General features: G+C 41.3%; 1 protein-coding gene across 1 annotated transcript in view; it reads right to left on the bottom strand.

Moving 5' to 3' along the window:
• Window positions 1-2,827: 2,827 nt before the first annotated feature.
• tnmd (tenomodulin) overlaps window positions 2,828-19,994 on the bottom strand; it is a 63,627-nt gene continuing 46,460 nt past the window's right edge. The window contains exons 4-7 of the mRNA XM_063485845.1: window positions 15,794-15,901; window positions 10,215-10,377; window positions 7,279-7,373; window positions 2,828-3,302 (exon numbers count right to left, since the gene is read on the bottom strand). Coding sequence (XP_063341915.1) covers window positions 3,093-3,302; window positions 7,279-7,373; window positions 10,215-10,377; window positions 15,794-15,901 — 576 coding nt within the window. The 3' untranslated portion in view covers window positions 2,828-3,092. The remainder of the gene's footprint in view (window positions 3,303-7,278; window positions 7,374-10,214; window positions 10,378-15,793; window positions 15,902-19,994) is intronic.

Genomic DNA, 19,994 nt, shown 5'->3' with positions numbered 1-19,994 from the left:
TATTACACATCTGATACACAAGAGAGTCTCGGGTTATAAAATCAGGACAATAAAAGCATATATGTCTGTTTTGGCTTGTCAAGATGTGATGCTAAAAAATTCTGCTAATGAGGAATGGGAGTAATGGTGAGTAGAGAAGGAGATCTGCCTGTTTCAATTGCATTAGTTGGATTCAAAACCCATACTGCTATCAGCTTTCCGACAAACACCCCCCGGGCATTAAGTGTCTTTCAAGGAAATCACATTGTTTCATATGATAGGACAACGGAGATTATTCGTACAATGAAATTTTAATTGGAAAAAAGCAAGTAAAGAAAGAAACATACAGAGGGCTTCAAAGCAAACTACCACAACATGAGTGTTCCATTTTTGTCTCCCTGTTTAACTTCTGAGTACCTCACATAGCTCGAATACTCTTGGGCATTTATGCGCCTTGTTATTGTGATGACAGAACATCAATTACAAATGCCTATCTCGCCTGCTTAGTTGCAGATGAGAGTTATTTCAGCTCGACACACTGAGATGCAGCGTTAGAGATTAAAATCGCCTCGGCAAATAAGAAAATGTTTGAACAGCAGCACTATTTAAAGCATTTTGAAGACTGCAACAGTGGTGAAAACAATGGAGGATAGCACATCAGTGTGCACATCAGAAGCGACTGCTGAGGTCTGTGAATCTTTAATTAAACAATGTTTGTTTTACATGATACAAATAACAGAGAAAAGAGTGACTAAAATACTTAAAGCGAGTCATGAACTTTCAGTGCCGGTTAGACTCATGTTTCTGTATTGGCGTGCTGGAATAATTCGCTTTTTTCTTTTTTTGCTTAAATATTTTTAACCTGTGAATATCGCCTTCACATAATCAAATTTTCTGAAGTTGTTGTTGTGCGTACGTCCATGTTTGGATCTATGAAGTTGGTTCGTGCCACTGCATCAGCGCTTAAGTACATATTTTATGAAGATCTTGTGATATATTTGGTACGGTGGCACAAGTCGCTTGCATAATAGCAACACAATAGCTCTTGATTTGATCTCTTCAACAGTGTTGCTGTTTATTAAAATCAAGCAGAGCAGAGCACTTCTGATGTAGCAACTTTTTAGGTAGCATTTTCCTTGTTGACTGTGTATTTCTTCATTTTTTGTGATTTGGTGTATGGATGTGTTTCTCTTGATGTTTTTGTTTTACTCTTGTATGCTTTGTCCTTTGGGCCCAAAGGAGTACAGGGCACAGAATAGACTTTTATCTGTAGGTATGTAAGCAGGAAAAAGATAAAGGCTATGAAAAAAAAGTCAGACATAAACACTCACTAAGCATGAAAACCGTGCAATCTAACGCAATCCTATACAAAAGCTCTGCCATACATTTGGCTTTTTGAAGCTCGTACATCTATTGTTGACATTGGAAAGACAATCAGTTTACTAGGTGTGATATACTGCATTACATTTTCAGTATTGCAGTATTTAAGATAACACCTGTAGTTGTTGGTGGTAATAGCCAATGCATTTTAATACTGCAGTTCACAGAAATTGGCCGGCAACAAGACAAACTGCTGTTTAAAGACATCAGGCAATAATTGGTCTGCATCATTGTGCGAGCAGCTTAATCATGCAAATGGCACGGGTTTGCCAACAACTAAGTGAAAGTTGGTTACCTTGCTGAGAAGTTGGAGGTATGCAGCCTGTTTCCTGCAGCTCACTCCCTGCAGTGCTTCAAACTGATTCGCTTTAGGGGAAAATGCTGAAAATAGCCATTGTCTTGTTTTGAAGACGATTTGTCAATAATAAATTGGTAAGTGCTAAGCTAAATCGTGATACCAGATGGCTCATGTTTCTCCGCTTTAATGCGATGCTGCAGCAGGAGGAAATGTTCGGTTTGCATTAGCAGAAACTCAATACAACATTTTCCCAGAGATTGTTACTACGCCCAGTTCAGTACTTTCATGTCGAGGCCACGTTCTCAATCAGCTGTGTTACCTCACTCAGAAATAGGCTTATCAGGTGTCCCAGTTTATGCAGGGCTACACATAACATGTATCACTTTCACATATTGAGACACCATTTCACATTTTGATTAGTTCTAGTTTCCAAAAATTAACTAAAGTGCTTCTTACAAGAAGCCTGTTTGGCTTTAAGAGCATTGTGTTGATCTACAAAGACGATCACCAGCCAGAACTGAAAGGCGAAACAACAGTTAACATTCTTTTAATAGTTATTGCCAAAGAAAAAGGGAAAACACAAGTTTAGCTTCAATTCATGCTTATTATATTAATTTAGTAAGTGTGTTGGGAAAACTGCACAAAAAGATCAAATTTGTAAATTGGAAAAATTACCTCTAAGCATTAATGGCTCACAAGCTCCCATTTGGTTACACTATTTGGAGGTACGTGGTGATTTAATAACAATTTTGCCACTTTAATAAGAATATTAAGAACACTTTTCAATGTCACGCAGTCCAGCATACCAACAATACCAGACAGGACGGCAATAATAACCATAAAGTACAACAGATGTCAACAAAAACTGTGAAAACATAATAATGCAATAATGGAACATGGCAGAGCTGTTGCTTTAAATTACACTAGATGATTTTCCTAATAAAGTGTATGTCTTGTTACATATTTAATGTGATAGCACCACACAGATGGTTACATACAGTACATAGTTAATTGCTGTTGCATTGTATTCGCTGTAGCTTTTCATACACTGCAATATTAGTAGAACTCTTTTAAACCTTGAAGTAAAAATGAATGCATGACATAATAGGTAAAGTAAGGACAGATTGTGTGTGTGCGTGTTTTTTTTTTTTAGGGTGGCTCAGTTTCCAAACTAAATGCGTTCATTGAACAGGATCAAATAACAAGGAGAGAAAACTAGACACCTGTAAACAACCAATGCTTTTTAAGAAAGAATCAAAATGCTTCAAACACCATTTAGACTGTTTACACTGACTCACACTGACTAGAAGTGCTACCTAATAGTTGCCTGCAATAGACTGCTTTGGTGTCACGAGTGGTCTTGAATATTTATCAAAAGGAAAAATTTGCACCTACAACGTAAACAGATTCAAAACCAGACAGCACGCTCAGCGCCTCAGATCCTCCCGAGCATGCGGGCGATCCACCAGTTGCACGGCATGACAATTTGACAGATGACCCGGCCTCCTTGGTAGTAGTATGGCCAGGGGTTGAAGCCACCCAGGGGCTCGTAGTAGCGGCGGCAGAAGCGGTAACCACGGCGACAGTACTGGCAGCAGTAGCCGCGCTCATCCAGACGGTTATCCAGCTCGATTCCAACATCTCTCTGCAGAGGACACAAGAGCGGGCAGGGTTACAATCACACACATGACAAATGCCAGTCCTCCTGAGGCAAGGGCAGGAGAGGAGGAAGAGGAAGGGGTGACATGAATTGATGAGGCAGCTTTGATTGTGGGTCATCGCAATATATGTAAAAACAAAAACAAAAGTGAAAAGATTTGAATTGATGTCTGCAAAAATGCAAAACTGTGACATCAATTGATGGCAGTGCCAAAGAGATCACGGTTTGAGCTGAGAGTGAACGAGCTTGATTTAAGCTCGGGAGCATAAAACATGATATAATACCCTTGACCTTTCTGCAGCACAAAAAGCACGACTGGAGGCTGCACACTGCCCCTTCTTTGAATCCAGCATTTGCAACCTCTCTACCGTCACTATCTCCGGTCGAAGTTACCAGCATAATTACACTATTTCTTTCATCTCTGACCTCTTAACTCCCTCGACCGGAGCACACACTCTGCACTAAAATGACTGCCCCTCCTCCAATAGAGCATTCAAATTAGAGCTCCTCACATCTTGGCGCCCTCCCCCTGACCTTGACTTTAAGTGCATGGCACATTCCTAAAGCAATTAGCAGAGTAATGATCGCCTAACAAGGATTCTTTCATTTGCTCTTGCTGGCTGCCTCTGAATTTATAGAGGGGCCGAATGAAACCCAAACGAAAGGTAAATTGGGTAGAATTAATGGCCCTTGGATTTTTCCATTGTGCTGGTTGGTTCATGCCCTCATGGACTCGTGGGGGCTGAGTGCCATGCCTTTGATCAAGAGCAACTCCAAATGGGGTTCGGAGAAGTGCCACTTAACTCACAGTGTGAGCTGAAGTAGCAACCGCCCTCAGTATGCATTTGACCACATTTCAATCTCTTTTAGTAAATGAATCCTTGGAGACAATCCGGTGATATCTTGTTAAACTGCTCGGTTCCAGGAGTCAACGGCCTCCGCTGACTTCACATTCAGGAAAAAATGCGAGCACTTACAATGACTCAGCTACGTGCAATAGTGCGGAACAAAACACATCCGCAGCTGGGAAAAGAAAATGTGTGTGAATTGTTTAAGAGGACAGGACCCGCTGGACCACATGGCTGAGTCCCTCTGGTCCCCTACTGCATTAAGTTAGGGAATTTGGGGATTTCTTGCATCTCCTCCACTCGTCAGTAAGCATTCAATCACGGTGGTTTTACACACATTGTTTTCTTGTACGTAGCAGCTCACTGCAATAAATCCACCACATGACTGGCTTGTGAAAACTATGCACCTGATGTAAACTGAGTCAAATTACTTGCTCTTTAGACATATTCAAAACACATAGAGTGCAATGCATTATATCCAGGTAGGTTTGATTTATTACTATGACAGTCACAGGTAGACTTTTAATGATTTATTGCTTTAGGCAGGTTTCAGGTCATCGGCTCCCAGGCAACAATCGGTTATATGAACAACACGAAACCTGTCAATGGACCAACGATAATCTTATCAGCTCCTCACAGCCCAAACTGGGGTGTTACGAAATCTGGAGCTCAGGCGTGGAAAATGAAGAAAATATTTTATTCAAATGACGCCGGTGTTTATCAAAACAAACAGCCAATAGGCAGCATTGTACCTTAAAGACAATTAATCAGAGCTATCCTTTTAAAACGGAGGGTACATATTAATCACTCTGGCTTTGAGTCGCCGTCTCTAGTGGGAAGCTGCGGTGATAAGAATGGTTCACCTTGGGAAATCTGAGGCAGTCACTCACAAACAAGCAGCATTAATGAAGAGTAAAAGCCATTACCCTCTTGCTGGATCTGATTTCATCACACACATTCTCACATACACATGCAAACTTGCACACAAACACAGGCACCTCTGTGCATATTATGAGGAGCTGGATGTGAATGAGTCTGCAGAGTAGAAAACTGCGTCAGTCATTCAATAAGATGTAACGAATCAAAGCATGACTCCTCTAATCTCCACACTTGTTGGTATTATTTCACACACGCTGATCACCGCTCTTCATGAGCTTGAAGCACATGCCTGGATGTGTTATTAAATCTCAAAGCAGAGCTCATCACATTCATTCGGGGATCAAAACAGCAGAGATAACATTTCTGTTTCACACTCTGCTTTGTATTCGAAAAGGGTCTTTTTATGTAGACACACAGGACAGTGAAACATATGAAATTCTTTGCTGCGTGTCCTGATCTCTGATTTTCATCTCACTGTTCTCTACAGTGAGGTGGAATGACAATGAAATTGGATGTAATTGAATAAGCAGATAGTCATGTATTTCAGTAAACTCTGCTGCTTTACCAAAGTGATAAGGAGCTTTAGCTTCAGTGTAAAGATTCCTCTGGAGGCACAAACAACTTCTGCATTCACGAAATTTGAATTCCTTCAGCTTTTTGCACCTGTGTTATGCATGAACAGCCACTTAGCCTGACCCTGGATGTAGCAGCCAGAGGTTTGTAAGGATAAGTCCAAGACACAAGACAAATCCCAGGACACAAGCAGCAACACGTACAAACATATTTACATGAGTATGAGTGAGGTCAATTCTTATAGAAAGCCCATCCTTGTTATGTGGGTCAAGGACGGCGGTGGAATCCCTTCAGGCCTGTCGTTATTCAGTTTGAAATTTCCAGGGCCACCGCTGATACACACTGCACTCTGACATGGCAGCCATGTTAAAGTTCAGCATAATATATATCTGCCAGCCTCTGCTTTATGAATGTGCACTGTGGGCAGGCTTGGTGCTCAAATTCAGACTTATGAAATGCAGATGAAGTGAATGCAGAGAAACTGTGAGTAGCAGACTCTGCGGGTGAGCTTCCTTGTTTTTTTACTGTGCTCATTTGCATGACTTTTAGATGAAGAAAAAAAATAGACTTACACATGTGGCATACCACTGGCAGGAGTGAGAGTTCAGACTCCCAATTACAGACTGCTGCCTGCCCTGTGCCCGGCCACAAAGGCCGTTGTTATCACTGGACCCACAAACAGCGCCTGGACTTGCTGCTGGAATGGATTGCAATGGTATGCATTACTCCGCTGATAGAGGCAGAACGTTCAAAAGTGGAGCTGAGTTTTTCATCCCCTGGTACGTTTTAATTGCATAGCACTGCATCTCTTGCCACAGACAATGAGGAAGAAGACAGAGGAGCTGGGGGGGGAAATTGAAGAGTTGAGCAGGAGGCTGTTTCTGGGATGGGCCTGATAAACGTCAACATTATAGGATGTCTCATTTCTCTGCATGTCTCACACCGTTTCTCCGAGCCCTGCGGAGGAGACTGAGCCTGACTCATTATCCTTGAATTTAGCTTTAGTGGCTGTTCACCTGTAAGTACTCACTGCAAGTATATGCATATATCATATATCCTTGCACCTGTTCTTAGGGTGTCTCTTAGTGTGCAACTGCAGCTTTTTGTGCTGGTATAAGAGTGTATAAGTCTTGTGTAATATACTATGCAATGTGATTTTCCCCTAGAGTCAGGGATAATTAATCATACGGTATTGAGTGGTTTACATGCTGTACACCAAAATATGCCACTTGGCCTTTCCATTCATTTTATATGCTTTGATAATTAAAGCATTATTAATAAATGTAACTTATCTGTGCAGCGATGAGTGACCTTGAAAGTGCTGCTTTGTACTGTGCTTTCCAGTGCCTCAGAAAAAAAGGAAGTAGAAAAAAAAAGTCTCTAACTAGGGCTGTAAGGCACAAGTTGCTGCCTTTGAAAGGCTGGATATTCCTCTCAATTAATGGAGAGACATTAAGGGAGTCTTCATTGAACTGGCCTTACTTAAACAGATATATAGAGCAATTGCTATGCCCTCTGGTGCACAAAGTCAGTTTTAACATCAATTAGTGAGCGATTTATATGCAGAAAGAGTTGAGGCAAGAGCTGCGGCTGATTGAAGTGACTTTACTGTATCTCGTGGTGTGGTCCCTGGGTGACGTGGCAGAGAGGGCCCCACTTACATAGTCATTTACGGGAAGGTGGTCCAGGACGTCGCGGGCAAAACGCTGACCTGTGACCTCGGCATCGGGTGTATCCACATTTACAACCTCAGCATCTGAGTAACACAGCAAGCAGGAGAGAAGAAAAGCGAGAGAGAGAGATGTTACTGTATATACTTCCAACTGTTTTCTGTTGTTTGAATTAAAATGAGAAAGCTCTTAGATTCAATTTTGGCTTGAACACTGTGTTTTCCCAGTGGCTTGATGTTACTTACTAACATTCAAAAGAAATTAATTCCAGGCTTTTTTCACGCTTCTGTCAAACAATGGTCTTATTGCTTTTGTGATACTAACACACAGATGCCAGTTCATAAAGCCTTGGCATCTTTATGAGAAAGAAAAAAAACCCCAAACCCCCTCTCCAGATGACCAAAACAAGAGGCTGAATGTAACCGGCTACATTTACTGAGGTATATATGTAGGTGTTTTACTTGCGACTGAAGCACGCTTTGTTTCCACTACATTTCCCAGAGAAATATTATTTTTTTTTTACCACATTTATCTGATTGCTACTTTGTAGACACCTCATATACTACAAATGCTGCAAATATCTTCATCTTAACATGAAAGCCCGACTCTTTGAATGCTTATTTTTCAAAGCACATGGAAAACTGCTGCAGAGAAAACTATTCATCTTTCCTTTTTTAAACCAGCAGTGATTAATATAACATTGACATTACCTTGTATGTTAGTATAGAAAACTTTCTATACTAACATAACTTCTTATTTACACATCAAGTCTGCAGTTTAATATTATTTTTCACAGTTGTGTTCTTAAACACTCCTTTAACATTGCTTTTGGCCTCTACCAGCTAATGAAAGTAAATGCTTGGCTCTATAGCTCCTGAATGTTTCACTATGAGCAGCTGCTGGTTGTTATCTATACCCGTCTGCTATGTTGTTCAAGGCTGATAGACTGAGTTTTAAGACAATACAGGAGCATGTAAGAGAAACTTTGCGGGTCAGACAATAAGCTGAAATTCACTATAAAGCTCTGCCATGGAGCTGAAAATGTATGCTTGTCATGAAAATTGCTGTCTTTCACATTATTTTGAAGTTACTGTTTTATATAGGTAGAGATTTTTGAAATATATATCATATTTATATATATGTTACGTGTGAGCTTAACAGTGCATTCATTTACAATTAAACTATCTGCAATGTAGACTAATCTCTAGGGCCTAAAATAAACCTGTCACAGAAGCTTGAAAAACATGCAGTTCCTGTAATGGCCTCTCGGGGCTGGCTTTGAAAGTGAGTAAACATGTTTACAGCCAGGCATAAAAAACATTTTAGGCTTTTGAAGTTAATTTTCTCCATATGTTTGAACTGTAGAGGGTGAAGTTGTGTATAAATGACATTATTAGAGTCACTGGCCAGCTGATGCTAACATAGATTGCTACAGTTGCTAGCTGTCTGCTAGCCGTCATCTTTGCTAATTTAAGTCACTGAACAGAACCTTTCCCTGGCAACCACTGGTCACTAGGGAAAGAAAACGTATATTCCCTGAGTTGTTGGCAAAAACCTTGTGATTGCATTGGTAAATAGACTGGTACTTACATAGCACTTTTCTACTTTATTTGAACAATCAAAGTGCTTTCTACTACGAGCCGCATTCACCCATTCAACTTTTTCCTCTGCCTAAGTGCTTTTTATCTAACATTCACACAAACACTCCAATGAATGGATCAGGGACAATTCAGTTCAGTATCTTCCTTTGACATGCAGACAAGGGATTAAACCACTGATCTTAGTAGATAACTCACTCTACCTGCTGAGCCACAGCTGCACTGGCAGATTGCTGCAGTTACCCATAGTTTGCATGGAAGAAACTGACTTGTCTGCAAACACTTGCCAACTACTCTCCAAGCAGTTGGGAAACTGTGAAGTGTGAAAGAAACCAGAACTGGGGACCGTCAGCATTCAGTAAAACTTTGACTTTTTAAAATGTGCTTGCTGCAGCACAGAGGCACAGCTTTTACTCTGAAGACAAGATTATCAGCTAACAAGTGTTTGCAGACAAATAAGCGTCTTCCAGCAAAACTACATCACCGCAGCAACCTGCTAGACCAAGGCAATGATAAGGATGTTTTTGGTCTAGTCACTGCAGGCAACCTCCAGAAACCACTCACCAACCAATTTGAGAAGGCACGTTTTTCCCCCTCACCATCAGTGGTTGTGTCATGTCCAATAGGATGGACAAATCTCAAGAAAGGTGTGTATGACATTACGTGAAAAGTTTCTGACAATGATGTATGTGGTGTTGATTTCTTTTGTTGCATTGTTAAAACTGTGGTCTGTTGTGCTGTTAATTAAAACAACAGACTGTCAGATAAGCCTGTGCAAAGCCTGTCTTGTTTTTAGTGAATGAAATGCTAGTATTATTTTTTATGTTAGCACTAATTAACAGGCTTCTGTAGCCATGCAGTGCACTTATATAGTGTATGAAGACAGCTTCTTGACCTAGCAGTCCACCATTTCATCCCAAAAGGCCCAAATATTGCAAAATGCCAAACTCGAGGCCTCAAAATATTAATCAGTTAGTGCCATCACAGTGGCCAAATCCAACCTTTATATGTATATGTAAAGTATGATACCATATCGTATAAAGTAGCCTTTCTGTGACTGTAAGACTTCAAGTGCATACATTTAATTATTTGTGTTTTTACACTGTGTTTGCACTGATAATTTTGTAGAAACAGAGTATCAGAATATTCTTTTTGCCACGACCATCAGCCTCTCTACTTTCCTAACACGAACAGAGTAGCCTGGGCTGCCTGCTCATATGGTTAGGAACTCATGCTGTCTCCATGGACCTGCTTATGGCCTGTGGAGATGCCCTCCAGCGAGAGTGTTAATAGTCTGCATTTAGAGGCAGAGATGCCCCCTGCTCTCACCGCTCAGGGGGGAAGGATGGATCCAGTGGATGGGCAGCTGCTGGCAAATCTCCCAGATCTTGGAGTCAAGGAGGAAGTCCGGGTTAACGATGGGCTCCTCAGCAGGAACCCACACTTGGGAGTCGTCCACCTTCATATCCATGGCCCCAGTCTCATCCACCTGCTAGAAAACAACACGTACAGTACACACACTCACACATATGTTATGTATACACAAGCTAGAGCATGTCGGACCCTGCAAAAATGTCTGCACCCCACACGATGTATAGTCATGCATTTGCACTCTGTTCCCCTGAGCCATGCAGCAGCTCCAGCCTTGTCATTTTATCTATCACCTTTGTGTCTGCTGAGAGGACAGCAACTTCCCGACTCCTGACTCCCACTGCCCCGACTCCCTCCTCCTGCTCTCTGTCACCCTCTTCTCAAGCCTCCGGCATGCTCTTTCTATTATACATCATTGAAATTCACAGACAGTGATGATTTGACTTTTAAATGACTTTAGAAGTGGTCTTCATTACTCCGAGTGTGGCTGCAATATCGTTTAATGTGACAGACACAATAAAGCCTTGCACCACCCCCCCCCCCCCCCCCCCCCACATCACCACCTCACCAACCCCCCCACAACTACGCTCCCTTACTCCCTCCCCCTCTGCCACAATGCTTCGCTTGGCACCAAGCACTATCACTGGGCTTAATTTGTTGATACTGTAGTTCATGAGCTGTAAAGTAAACTATTATTGCTTAATGATAGGGACTACATGTCAGTGTTGTCTAATAGAGACATATGAAGGGGATTTGGTAATGCTCTCCCTTAACAGTGAGGATATTTATTTTCTTCATGTATATGTAAATACACACACAAACAAACCCTTCTTCCCATTCCCTTGTTAATTAGCAGCCCAGAACAGAAAAACAGTTCACTTGACAAATGTTTTTACAAGGTGATTTTCTTCCAGTCTAAAGCTTAATTGCACATTAGTTAAGCTTGATGTAGAATCCTGGGGCTATAGTGGGAGCAAGAATCATTTATATTGGGTCGTGCCCCCTCCCTCATGTTTGCCCCTGTCACTCTCGCATGAATTAGAATTTTGCTTTTCATGCTGCTTCTTGTTTGTCTTCGAACGACACAGCTGTGACCTGCGGAGACGAAGAAGAGGAGGAGGAAGAAGAGACGGCTTAAGCGCATTCTGTCACATCAAAGAATGTGTTTGGGTGCGGGAGGTGCTCAGCCAAGCTTTTGACACACTTTCCCTCACTTTTAAGCGCCGGCCAGCAGACTAATGATGACTCGGAAGACTGGTGTAGCGGGGTGGTGGTGTTACAGCAGAGAGGTTGCTTTGCCGCAGAGCTGGTGTGCTCACCGTTCCTGTGGCTGCAGAAATTAAAATCAAACTCGAGCAACACAAACAGCACTCTCTAATTGGACCTCTTAACCACTGAAGCCAAGTCAGACTTCTCTGGAAAGTAAATGGAGGTCACGACACGGGGCCCACAACATGACTTTGACTTCACAGTTGAGAAACGACTCCAATAACTTGTAGGAGAGAGCGCCTTGGGGGAGGTAGTAAAGGTCAGCATTTTAGCATGGGGCAGGGATTTCTAAATGCCAGTTGACAAGCACAAAGACAACATGATTACAGTCCACCAGTTTATACACACTTTTGAAAGGCTTTTCCATTTTGCTATTGACAAATGATATATTATTAGGACACAAGCAACTTTTTTTTATCAGTATTGGACCTTGGGAATGATGGTAATTTGTTTTGTTCAGCCCTCTCCTGGTGTATGTATGCTTTTCGCCTACAGTGCACAACTTAATTATACACCAGTTGTGCTGTAGTTAATGAATTTACCCTCTCCTGCCACTGTGTCCCAAGGGGGGGAAACACTGTTGACATGACACATTGTTTAAAGTGTGTGCTGTTTGCCAGAGATCAACAAAGATTTTCTCGCCATACCCAATGGCTTTCACACGCTGCACCTAACACTGGCAGTTTTCTTTTTTAATCTAACATACCTGGTGGGGAATTTCAGTTGACAGGCATATTCAGGCAGCTTACCATGTTTGTGCTGGTGCCTGCTTAAGGGCACTAAAGGTGCCGATCACACCAACATTTAAAAATGCTAATTCTGCAACAATAATAAATACGACTCTCCAGGTGGATTTGCTTTGGCAGATGTGGCAAAGTAAACAAGTGGAAAAGAATTCAGCTTTGTTCACCTTTGGGGAATTTTGCCATGCAACTTTGCGCCACTGACAAACAAAACGGTCCTGATAGTGCGAAACCCTGAGAGTCCAAAATGGCCTCTATGGGAGGTTTTTGCAATATGAAATATTTCTCTGCTGGGGAAAAAGTGTGCCCAAAGAGGAAAGTCATGACACAGTAGTAGATTTTACGATACAGCTTTTGACTAAGGAAGCTACTGTGTCAGCGAGTTCCCGGCTGGGTAGCATGTTAGTGGTTCATTTACCAGCTATAACTACAGTAGCCATGTGAGTTGTCACAGCATCACCGAGTCCCATATTTTGCAAAGATGTAAGGATGAATTCTGCTTTCCCATTTTCTGGCTGGACACGACCTTATTACTGAACACAGCAAATGCAGGAACCGAACGTTTTGTTGCAGTGCCACAAAACCACCCTGCCATTCACTGAGCTCACGCAGACAAAAATGACACAAAACAGTCCGCACTGTGCGCTCGCAGGACTTTGGCGTATTCGCAGCCTCTGCAGTGGTGTTGTTTCCTCATCACACTGCTTTTCTGTTTGTAGTTGTCGTCTGAGTGGGAGGTTTTTGGTTGCTGGGCGAGCTTTGGTCATCCATATTAAGTGGCTGTTTAATGGAGCAAACGGCATCCATTCACAATTTTAAGGGGAGTGAGGGAGGCTGATGGCGATTCCTGTGTCAGACTGGGGGAACTGGAATGAAGCTCAGGGATTACTCCCTCAGACATTTCATAGAGAAGGCAAATTGAAAAGGGAAGGAAAAAATCCTGGCAAACAATTCATGTTTGTCACCTGGTTCTCCCTCGCAGGGGCTGCATTTTCTTATCAGCCGCTTGCAGTTTTACCGCAGTTTTTTCCATTGTTTTTCACCTCAGCTCTAAAGCCTGCCACGGCTGCTCTGAGCCCTTTTTCCTAAAAGCCTGTGGTGGGGTTAAGCTAGGAACCATTAGCAGCTGGCTTTCACCCCTGTGAGCTTCATGTGTTTCACCACCTGAGGAGGAACTTGTGCTGATCTTTTCCAGGGTCACACGTGGGTGGATTTTCACAGAGGATGGAGCAGGGGCTGCTGTCTAATGTGAGGATAGACTATGGTGGGGTCAGGCCAAGGTCACTGTTTATTACCTCAATATGCCCCCCTGGTATTTACTGTATTTTTGTTGTGTAATCTAGTTTTTTTTGCGATAAAATCATCACTTGCAGAAATATTAGCCACAGTGTAAAGTGGTTTAAGTACAGAGGGGAAAGAGCATAAAGAGAATAATGTATCGCATTTATGTGGTATTGATTGATGAATATATATGTATGTGAATTGACTAATTATGCAGCTTCTTGCAGAGAGTTAGATAAGCTGAGTCCCGGCGTCGTGTCTGTCAGCTGATGACGTGCCAGAGTGTGCAGCTACAGATTCATTTCAGTGAGCTGGAAAAGATCAGTGTGCAATATCAGATCACGAATGTTTATGGCATCTTATCATGTTAGTTTACACACATATTACAAATTTGCAAGCTAAAAACATGTTTTCCGTGACCTTCCGGACGGAGTCTTCTAGTTATTGCTTTGAGGTAACCAGGCGAGCAGCACAAGCACAAGGAGAAAATGTTCTGCCAGGTAAAACGTGCCATGTTTGCAATCTGCTCTACATTTCTGAATGTGCAGGCATTTGCATGCTTGTACAGAGACAGGCTGTCCGTTTCCTCCTGTTTCCAGTTGTTATGCTAAGGTAAGCTAACGAGCGGCTGGCTGTCGCATCAATTTAAATGCGCAGACATGAGATTGGAATCAGTCTCCTCTGCTCACTCTCAGCACAATAATCTTCCTTCAAACACCAGAATCTTTAGAGATTATGAAGTCCACGGCTGAAGAGAATTATATTTACATGCCACTTTGCAACACTAAATATGTTTTCAGCTTGTTTGTGGTTTTTACCAGCATGTAAGAAAAACTGTTTAATTTGTTGTCCTACAATTTTTTTTTCAAAAGCTATAGGGAGGAACTAAATCTTTATTCCTACAGGGGTTTCTCAGTGAGTAAACATGGCATCATGTTGGATTTTGGGATACTAACGTCCACCTTAACCACCCGCAGTGCAGCGATATGCTGTGTTTACTTTTATAAATGTTTCCTTTTCATATAATCAAAGCGAGAATAATGCATTCTCAAAACACGCAATATGAAATTAGTTAGCTGTGGTTGTAGTTTAGAAAAATACTTTGTAGGGGGGCAGAGCTGTATGTTTGCTGCTTGCTTAACACTACTTAGAAAGTTGAGTCAAAGCTCTTTTCTTCTTGTGTGTCATCTCTTAAGGCAAGATTGGAACAGACTACAATTAGAACTTCATGCAAGCCGCAGCTTAGAAACACTTTGCGAATCATTACTTTATTGAAAGGGTTCCTTAACTACTGGTATGTGTCCTATCACTTTGCTGGCCTTAGATGATTTACTTTGGAGCTGTGAATTAAGCCAATTAGGCTTCACAGTGCACAAAAGAAGCTCGAGATGGCACGGACATATGGTGCTGCCTGGGCAATTAGTATCTGTAAACGTAGATCAGACATTATAAAGATGAGAAGAATTTAAAACAAAACGGTGTTTGGTTTTTTTGGGGTGTAACAGCTTGTGTTCTTAAAGTTAAAACCAATAGTGGTCTGACAATTGCCTTATTCTGTTTTTAAAATAAGGCAGTGAGTGGGGTGCGTCAGATATTTGCCAGCTACTTCTTCTCAGCTACAATGTGAAATGTAAATGAGAGTATGCTAGCAGTAGAGACATTCGAGAGGAGGATTTTCTCTTTGAACATGCAGCCCACTCTGTGAATTGCACTGTGACACTGAAAAAATGGGAATTTTGATTGACTGAATTTCCTCCATTCCTTTTTCTGAAGTTCACACACAACTGTAGGAATCCCAAAAATGAAAATAAATCACTCTAAACCTGGAGAGGGAGCCTTGTGAATTTTGCAAAGAAAACAGCTTTAAAAAAAATATAATTTTAATGGTTTACCTCTCCCTCAGACCTCTCTTCCACCCTTCCCCCTTTAGGCTATTTGGGTAAAGCCTTTGGAGGAGATGATTAAAAATTAATATTTGGCTCAGGATTGACAGCAAACACCATTTGATGTGAGCCACAAAGAGACTATGGGTTTTCGGGTAGCTTTCAGGCGGTTTTACAGTTACCACAAACCCTAGTTTTTTCTTCAGTGAGAGGGTTGGGGGAGATAGGACAAGATGGACAGGCCGAGGATTTGTGTGGCGCTTGCGGTGCTCAACTCTGGTTATCTCCCTGCAGTATGCATGACAGCCTCTGCGGGACCGAAGAGAGTTCGAGCTACATGCAACAGAGAGAGGAGGCATACCAGCAACTCCGTGTCTTCAGTCTCCACCTCTGCCACTGCGGGTAGTTTCTTAGTTTGGGCCCTGATGTAGCACCTCTGATGTTCAGCAAACCGGATCCCAGTGATTCCCTTTGAAAAAGAAAAAGAAATGAAGGGATACTCAGGAATTCAGATATATGTATCATTCAGTAGCCCTCTGTGATGTGGATATCTCATATGAACTGAGGCAATCATTTTAAAATGCTCAGCTTTTTGCTGATAATCAAAGCTGTTAAAAAGTTAAAACCTAATGAGTAAGAAGAGGTGTATTTTGATCTTCTTCTTCTTCTCCTTCTTCATGTTTTTTTAAACTTTTATATCATGGCGTAAAATTGATGTCTGCTTGGCTCTTGCAACACAGCTTTTGCTTTCAAGCTGAATGAAATAAAAAGGTAGCGGGTGTTCCACTGTGGCTCAGTAATGCTTTATAGCAGGATATATCGCACAGGAGAGCCAAGTGACATTGTTGAGAATGAAGTGTTTTCTACAGAGACTGCCCCCATTGAATTAGCCAGTCATAGGTCCCTGTCACTCTCTTAATCTGCGCAGTCAAGTGTGGAGTCACTCTCTTCAGCTCCACTGATGATCCTCCACCATGTGGACCGTGGCTCTTTTCAGTCTGACACACAGAGCCTCAATAGGCGAGAAAGATCTGTTAATTCCCTCTCGCCGCTATTGTATGCTAATCTAAGATATTCAGCCGGAATAAGTTTGAAAGACTTTCAGTAGATCAGATTGTATCCAATTTATTTTCTGCAGAGAGCTGCTCGTTCAGCACACAGTATTAGAACAGACGGCGGGATCTACATCTGCCACAGCTGCTTTAAACTCGCATCAAGTAAAAATTGTATGAGCCGTACCATGAAAATGGACTTGATTCAATCTAAATTTAATTACACTTACACGGTGATTGCTATGACATCTCCTTTGAATTGGTTAACTTGACCATGTGGGTGCTATTTCTATATTTTCAGCGGTGCTGTCACTCCGAGAGCCAGATACCAGCTGCACGAGACACGATACAAAGTGATGGCTGTCATAATCTACTGCATGTAATTTCATCTGTGTGGAAAAAGGATGGGGCAATAATAGTCTCAAGCACAAAAGCATTATGTTTATGCCGGGCTTTATTGTGATGAGTCTCTGTTTAATTTGGATCTACTGTGTTGGGGAGCTGCAGCGCTAGAAAAGAGGCCGATGTTGTGATGAGATACACTGATTACTGGGCTTGGTCAACCAGAAAATGAAGAAAGACACATTAACATAGGGCTGAGAAATGGGAAAGCAATGTCATTTTAACAGACAACATTGAAATATCCACTTGGTGTATCCACGTGCAAGATGCTCATCTAAGTCTTATCAAGAGAATAGAGAACATGTAACAGCATGCATCATTCAGCTCATTCAAATGTCAGCTGGCATTAGTCTGGGCGATGCCTTCACATTACCTGCAAAAATGTCTGTAATTATGTGACATTTCTTACCCATGAACTATGCAACTCTCCTTTTACAAGATGGAACATGAAAATGTTAAACGGCATGACAATTATATCTCGTTTAAAATATTAAATACAGCCTGCACAATACATTACACGTTATCAGTGTGGCACTATCCACTGGTAACCTTAAGGTGGACCTGTATGAGTCTAAAACAAAAAAACTTCTAAATTTTAAAGATTTTTTCACATTTTGTTGTTACTGATAGTCCACCTCACAATATCCGGACATCACAGTCAATCAAAGAAATCCAAGCAGGATGCTATGTTACCGTAGGCTATCCTCAACTTCATCAAAAGTTTTCCTGCAGTCATGAATTTCAAAAGTGCTCCAAAGAAATTTTCGATGGATGAGTGCTGGAGGCGAGGTTTGATGCTTCCGTTTTATTTGCTGTGAGAAGAGGAGGCAGTAGACCGTATAGCAAAAAAAAAAGAAAAGAAAAAAAGACAGGTTTTTTCTTCTAAATTCCCCTCTGACCAACACATCCTCGTGGTTAAAGGCTATCTGCAAAGACGACTGGCTAACATGAAACAAAAGAAGTAAAAACTTACAAAACTGCATCTTATAAACAGAAAGGTTGGATGTGATTATGTTGCTCTGTGTTTTATTGTGTAAAGTACTCCTAAATTATTTAAATTACCTGTCAAAATGTTGAATATGGTATGTGCCTGAAGTTTAGCCACAGAAGCTTTACAAGACTGTTGAGGCTGACTTGCTGTGTGCAGGCTGCCAAAAGATAGACGTTAGAAGACATTCAAGGACAGCAGCAGTGAGGACACGAGACTTTGAGCCAAATGGCTCGTCTAAAGCTGCCTTTTCAAGTCAAACCTGAAAAAGAGAACTAATTTTTAACATGGAGCGTGATGTTGTCAGTTTTTTTTTGACATTTTATACTCGATGAGACAGAAAAATATCACAAAAATAAGCAGCTGGGGAACATTTATTTTAAGGATTACATTATAGAAATATTACTTTTACTGTCAAGTTAAGGTTTTTGTATGACAACACATAGATCATTTAGCATAAATATATATCTGAAACTTTTTGGACAAATTTCTTGAAAATTGGTTACAATTTCAACAAGTTATGATTTTTAATAAAAAAATTGAAAAAAGGTGGTGATGTGTCCATATATCTGTCTTTCTCCATCGTTTTTGTTGCTTTTGCCCATTTGACTCATTTTGTGATTCAGCCTTCAATAGTATAATAACACATGTTTTGCAGATATTTGTCCAAATAAGAGCACCTCTGTCAAACTGGTCCAAATTTGCAATGAAACAGTCATGTTGTTGCCATAGCCAGCACAAATTCAAGTGAAGTCAAGGACATCCACATCAGACTTGATGGAGGGTACTGATTTCCTGGCATTATTGTTAGATATTAATATATCAGTCATTTGGACAGTGTCACCAAGATTAAGTTTTGACCGGGACGTTGACGGTTAACTGGAGAGGAATTAAAGAAAAAGTGTCTGTTAAAAACACAACTTTAACATAAATATTACAGAATGGCTGCACTCACCAGCTGCTGCTTCCAGCATCTGTGGTGATTTATGGATGCTGGCAACCTTGAACTAGGGTAGTACTATTTGAAAATAAGAAGCTAAAACATATGACTGACAACTTCTGCAGTCTGAACTTGAGCCAAGTCAGATGTGGAAATACCTGTGCTGCGAAGCTGGCGGGAGTTATAGCTTAGGGTGTGCATTGCCTGATGAAGAAGGTCAAGTGGTAAATGAGGAAAAGCGCTGCTCACCGTTGTTTCAGGCGGCTCTGCTTATGGTTTCCTCTCACAGTCTAGGGATATATTGTGCTTTCTTAAAGTTTTCCGACGCTTGGAAGTTTTACAGATTATTTTGTTGGCTCAGAATCATCTTAGAGTGAATTCAGTTCCCCACAGTATCCCACGAGAATAAAAATAAAGAACACAATATCCCATTTGCTTAAGCATTTAGATCTTTTGTAATACCACTGTTGAGCTCCACAGTTGACTTTTATCATTGCTGCTTCAACAGTTTGATTGAGTCCACTGTAATTGCCGGAACTAATTGTGAACTAAATCGACGTAATTAGAAAATTTGCACACCTGCCCGTGCTGCTATCAAACACAGTGGTCACAGGATTGTGCTGTGGGGACTGCAACTGGGAGTAGAACATAAGTCAGGCAAAAGGAAAAGGTTAATGTAGAAAATATGGGTCAATTTTAAGTGAAGGCCTTTTCCAGAGTCCTCAGGGTCTCAAACTTGGGCGAAAATTTATGTTTTATCTAGACAACAACCTGAAGCAGACTTCAAGAAAAGTCTGAAAGTCCTGAAGTAGCTTAACTAGAGCTGAGGCTAGAACCACATAGAGCTGAGCATTTATGAAGAAACGTAAAAAATGGCTGCGCACCAACTCCTTCCATCCAACTTGGTTGAACTTTAAAGATTCTGCCTGCAAGAATAAGAGTGACTTTTAACAGAAAGGTGTGCCAGACTTCTAGGATTATTTCCAAGGAGACTCAAGGCTGCCATTGCTGCCAAAGGTGCTTTAACAAAGAAGGATTGTAGAGGTCTCTGCAGTGCTGAACTGCTGAACTGCTTGACCCCCACATTGCTGCTGATATTTTCTGATGTATTTACAAAACCAAAACCTTTTTTTTCTTGTAAATCTACACCTAACACACCTGAATAGCAAACTACAACAGG

Source organism: Pelmatolapia mariae, linkage group LG2 (genome assembly GCF_036321145.2).
Source record: "Pelmatolapia mariae isolate MD_Pm_ZW linkage group LG2, Pm_UMD_F_2, whole genome shotgun sequence".
NCBI lineage: Eukaryota > Metazoa > Chordata > Actinopteri > Cichliformes > Cichlidae > Pelmatolapia > Pelmatolapia mariae.
Note: the sequence above shows the minus strand (reverse complement) of the source record. Positions and strands in the feature narration are given on the sequence as shown.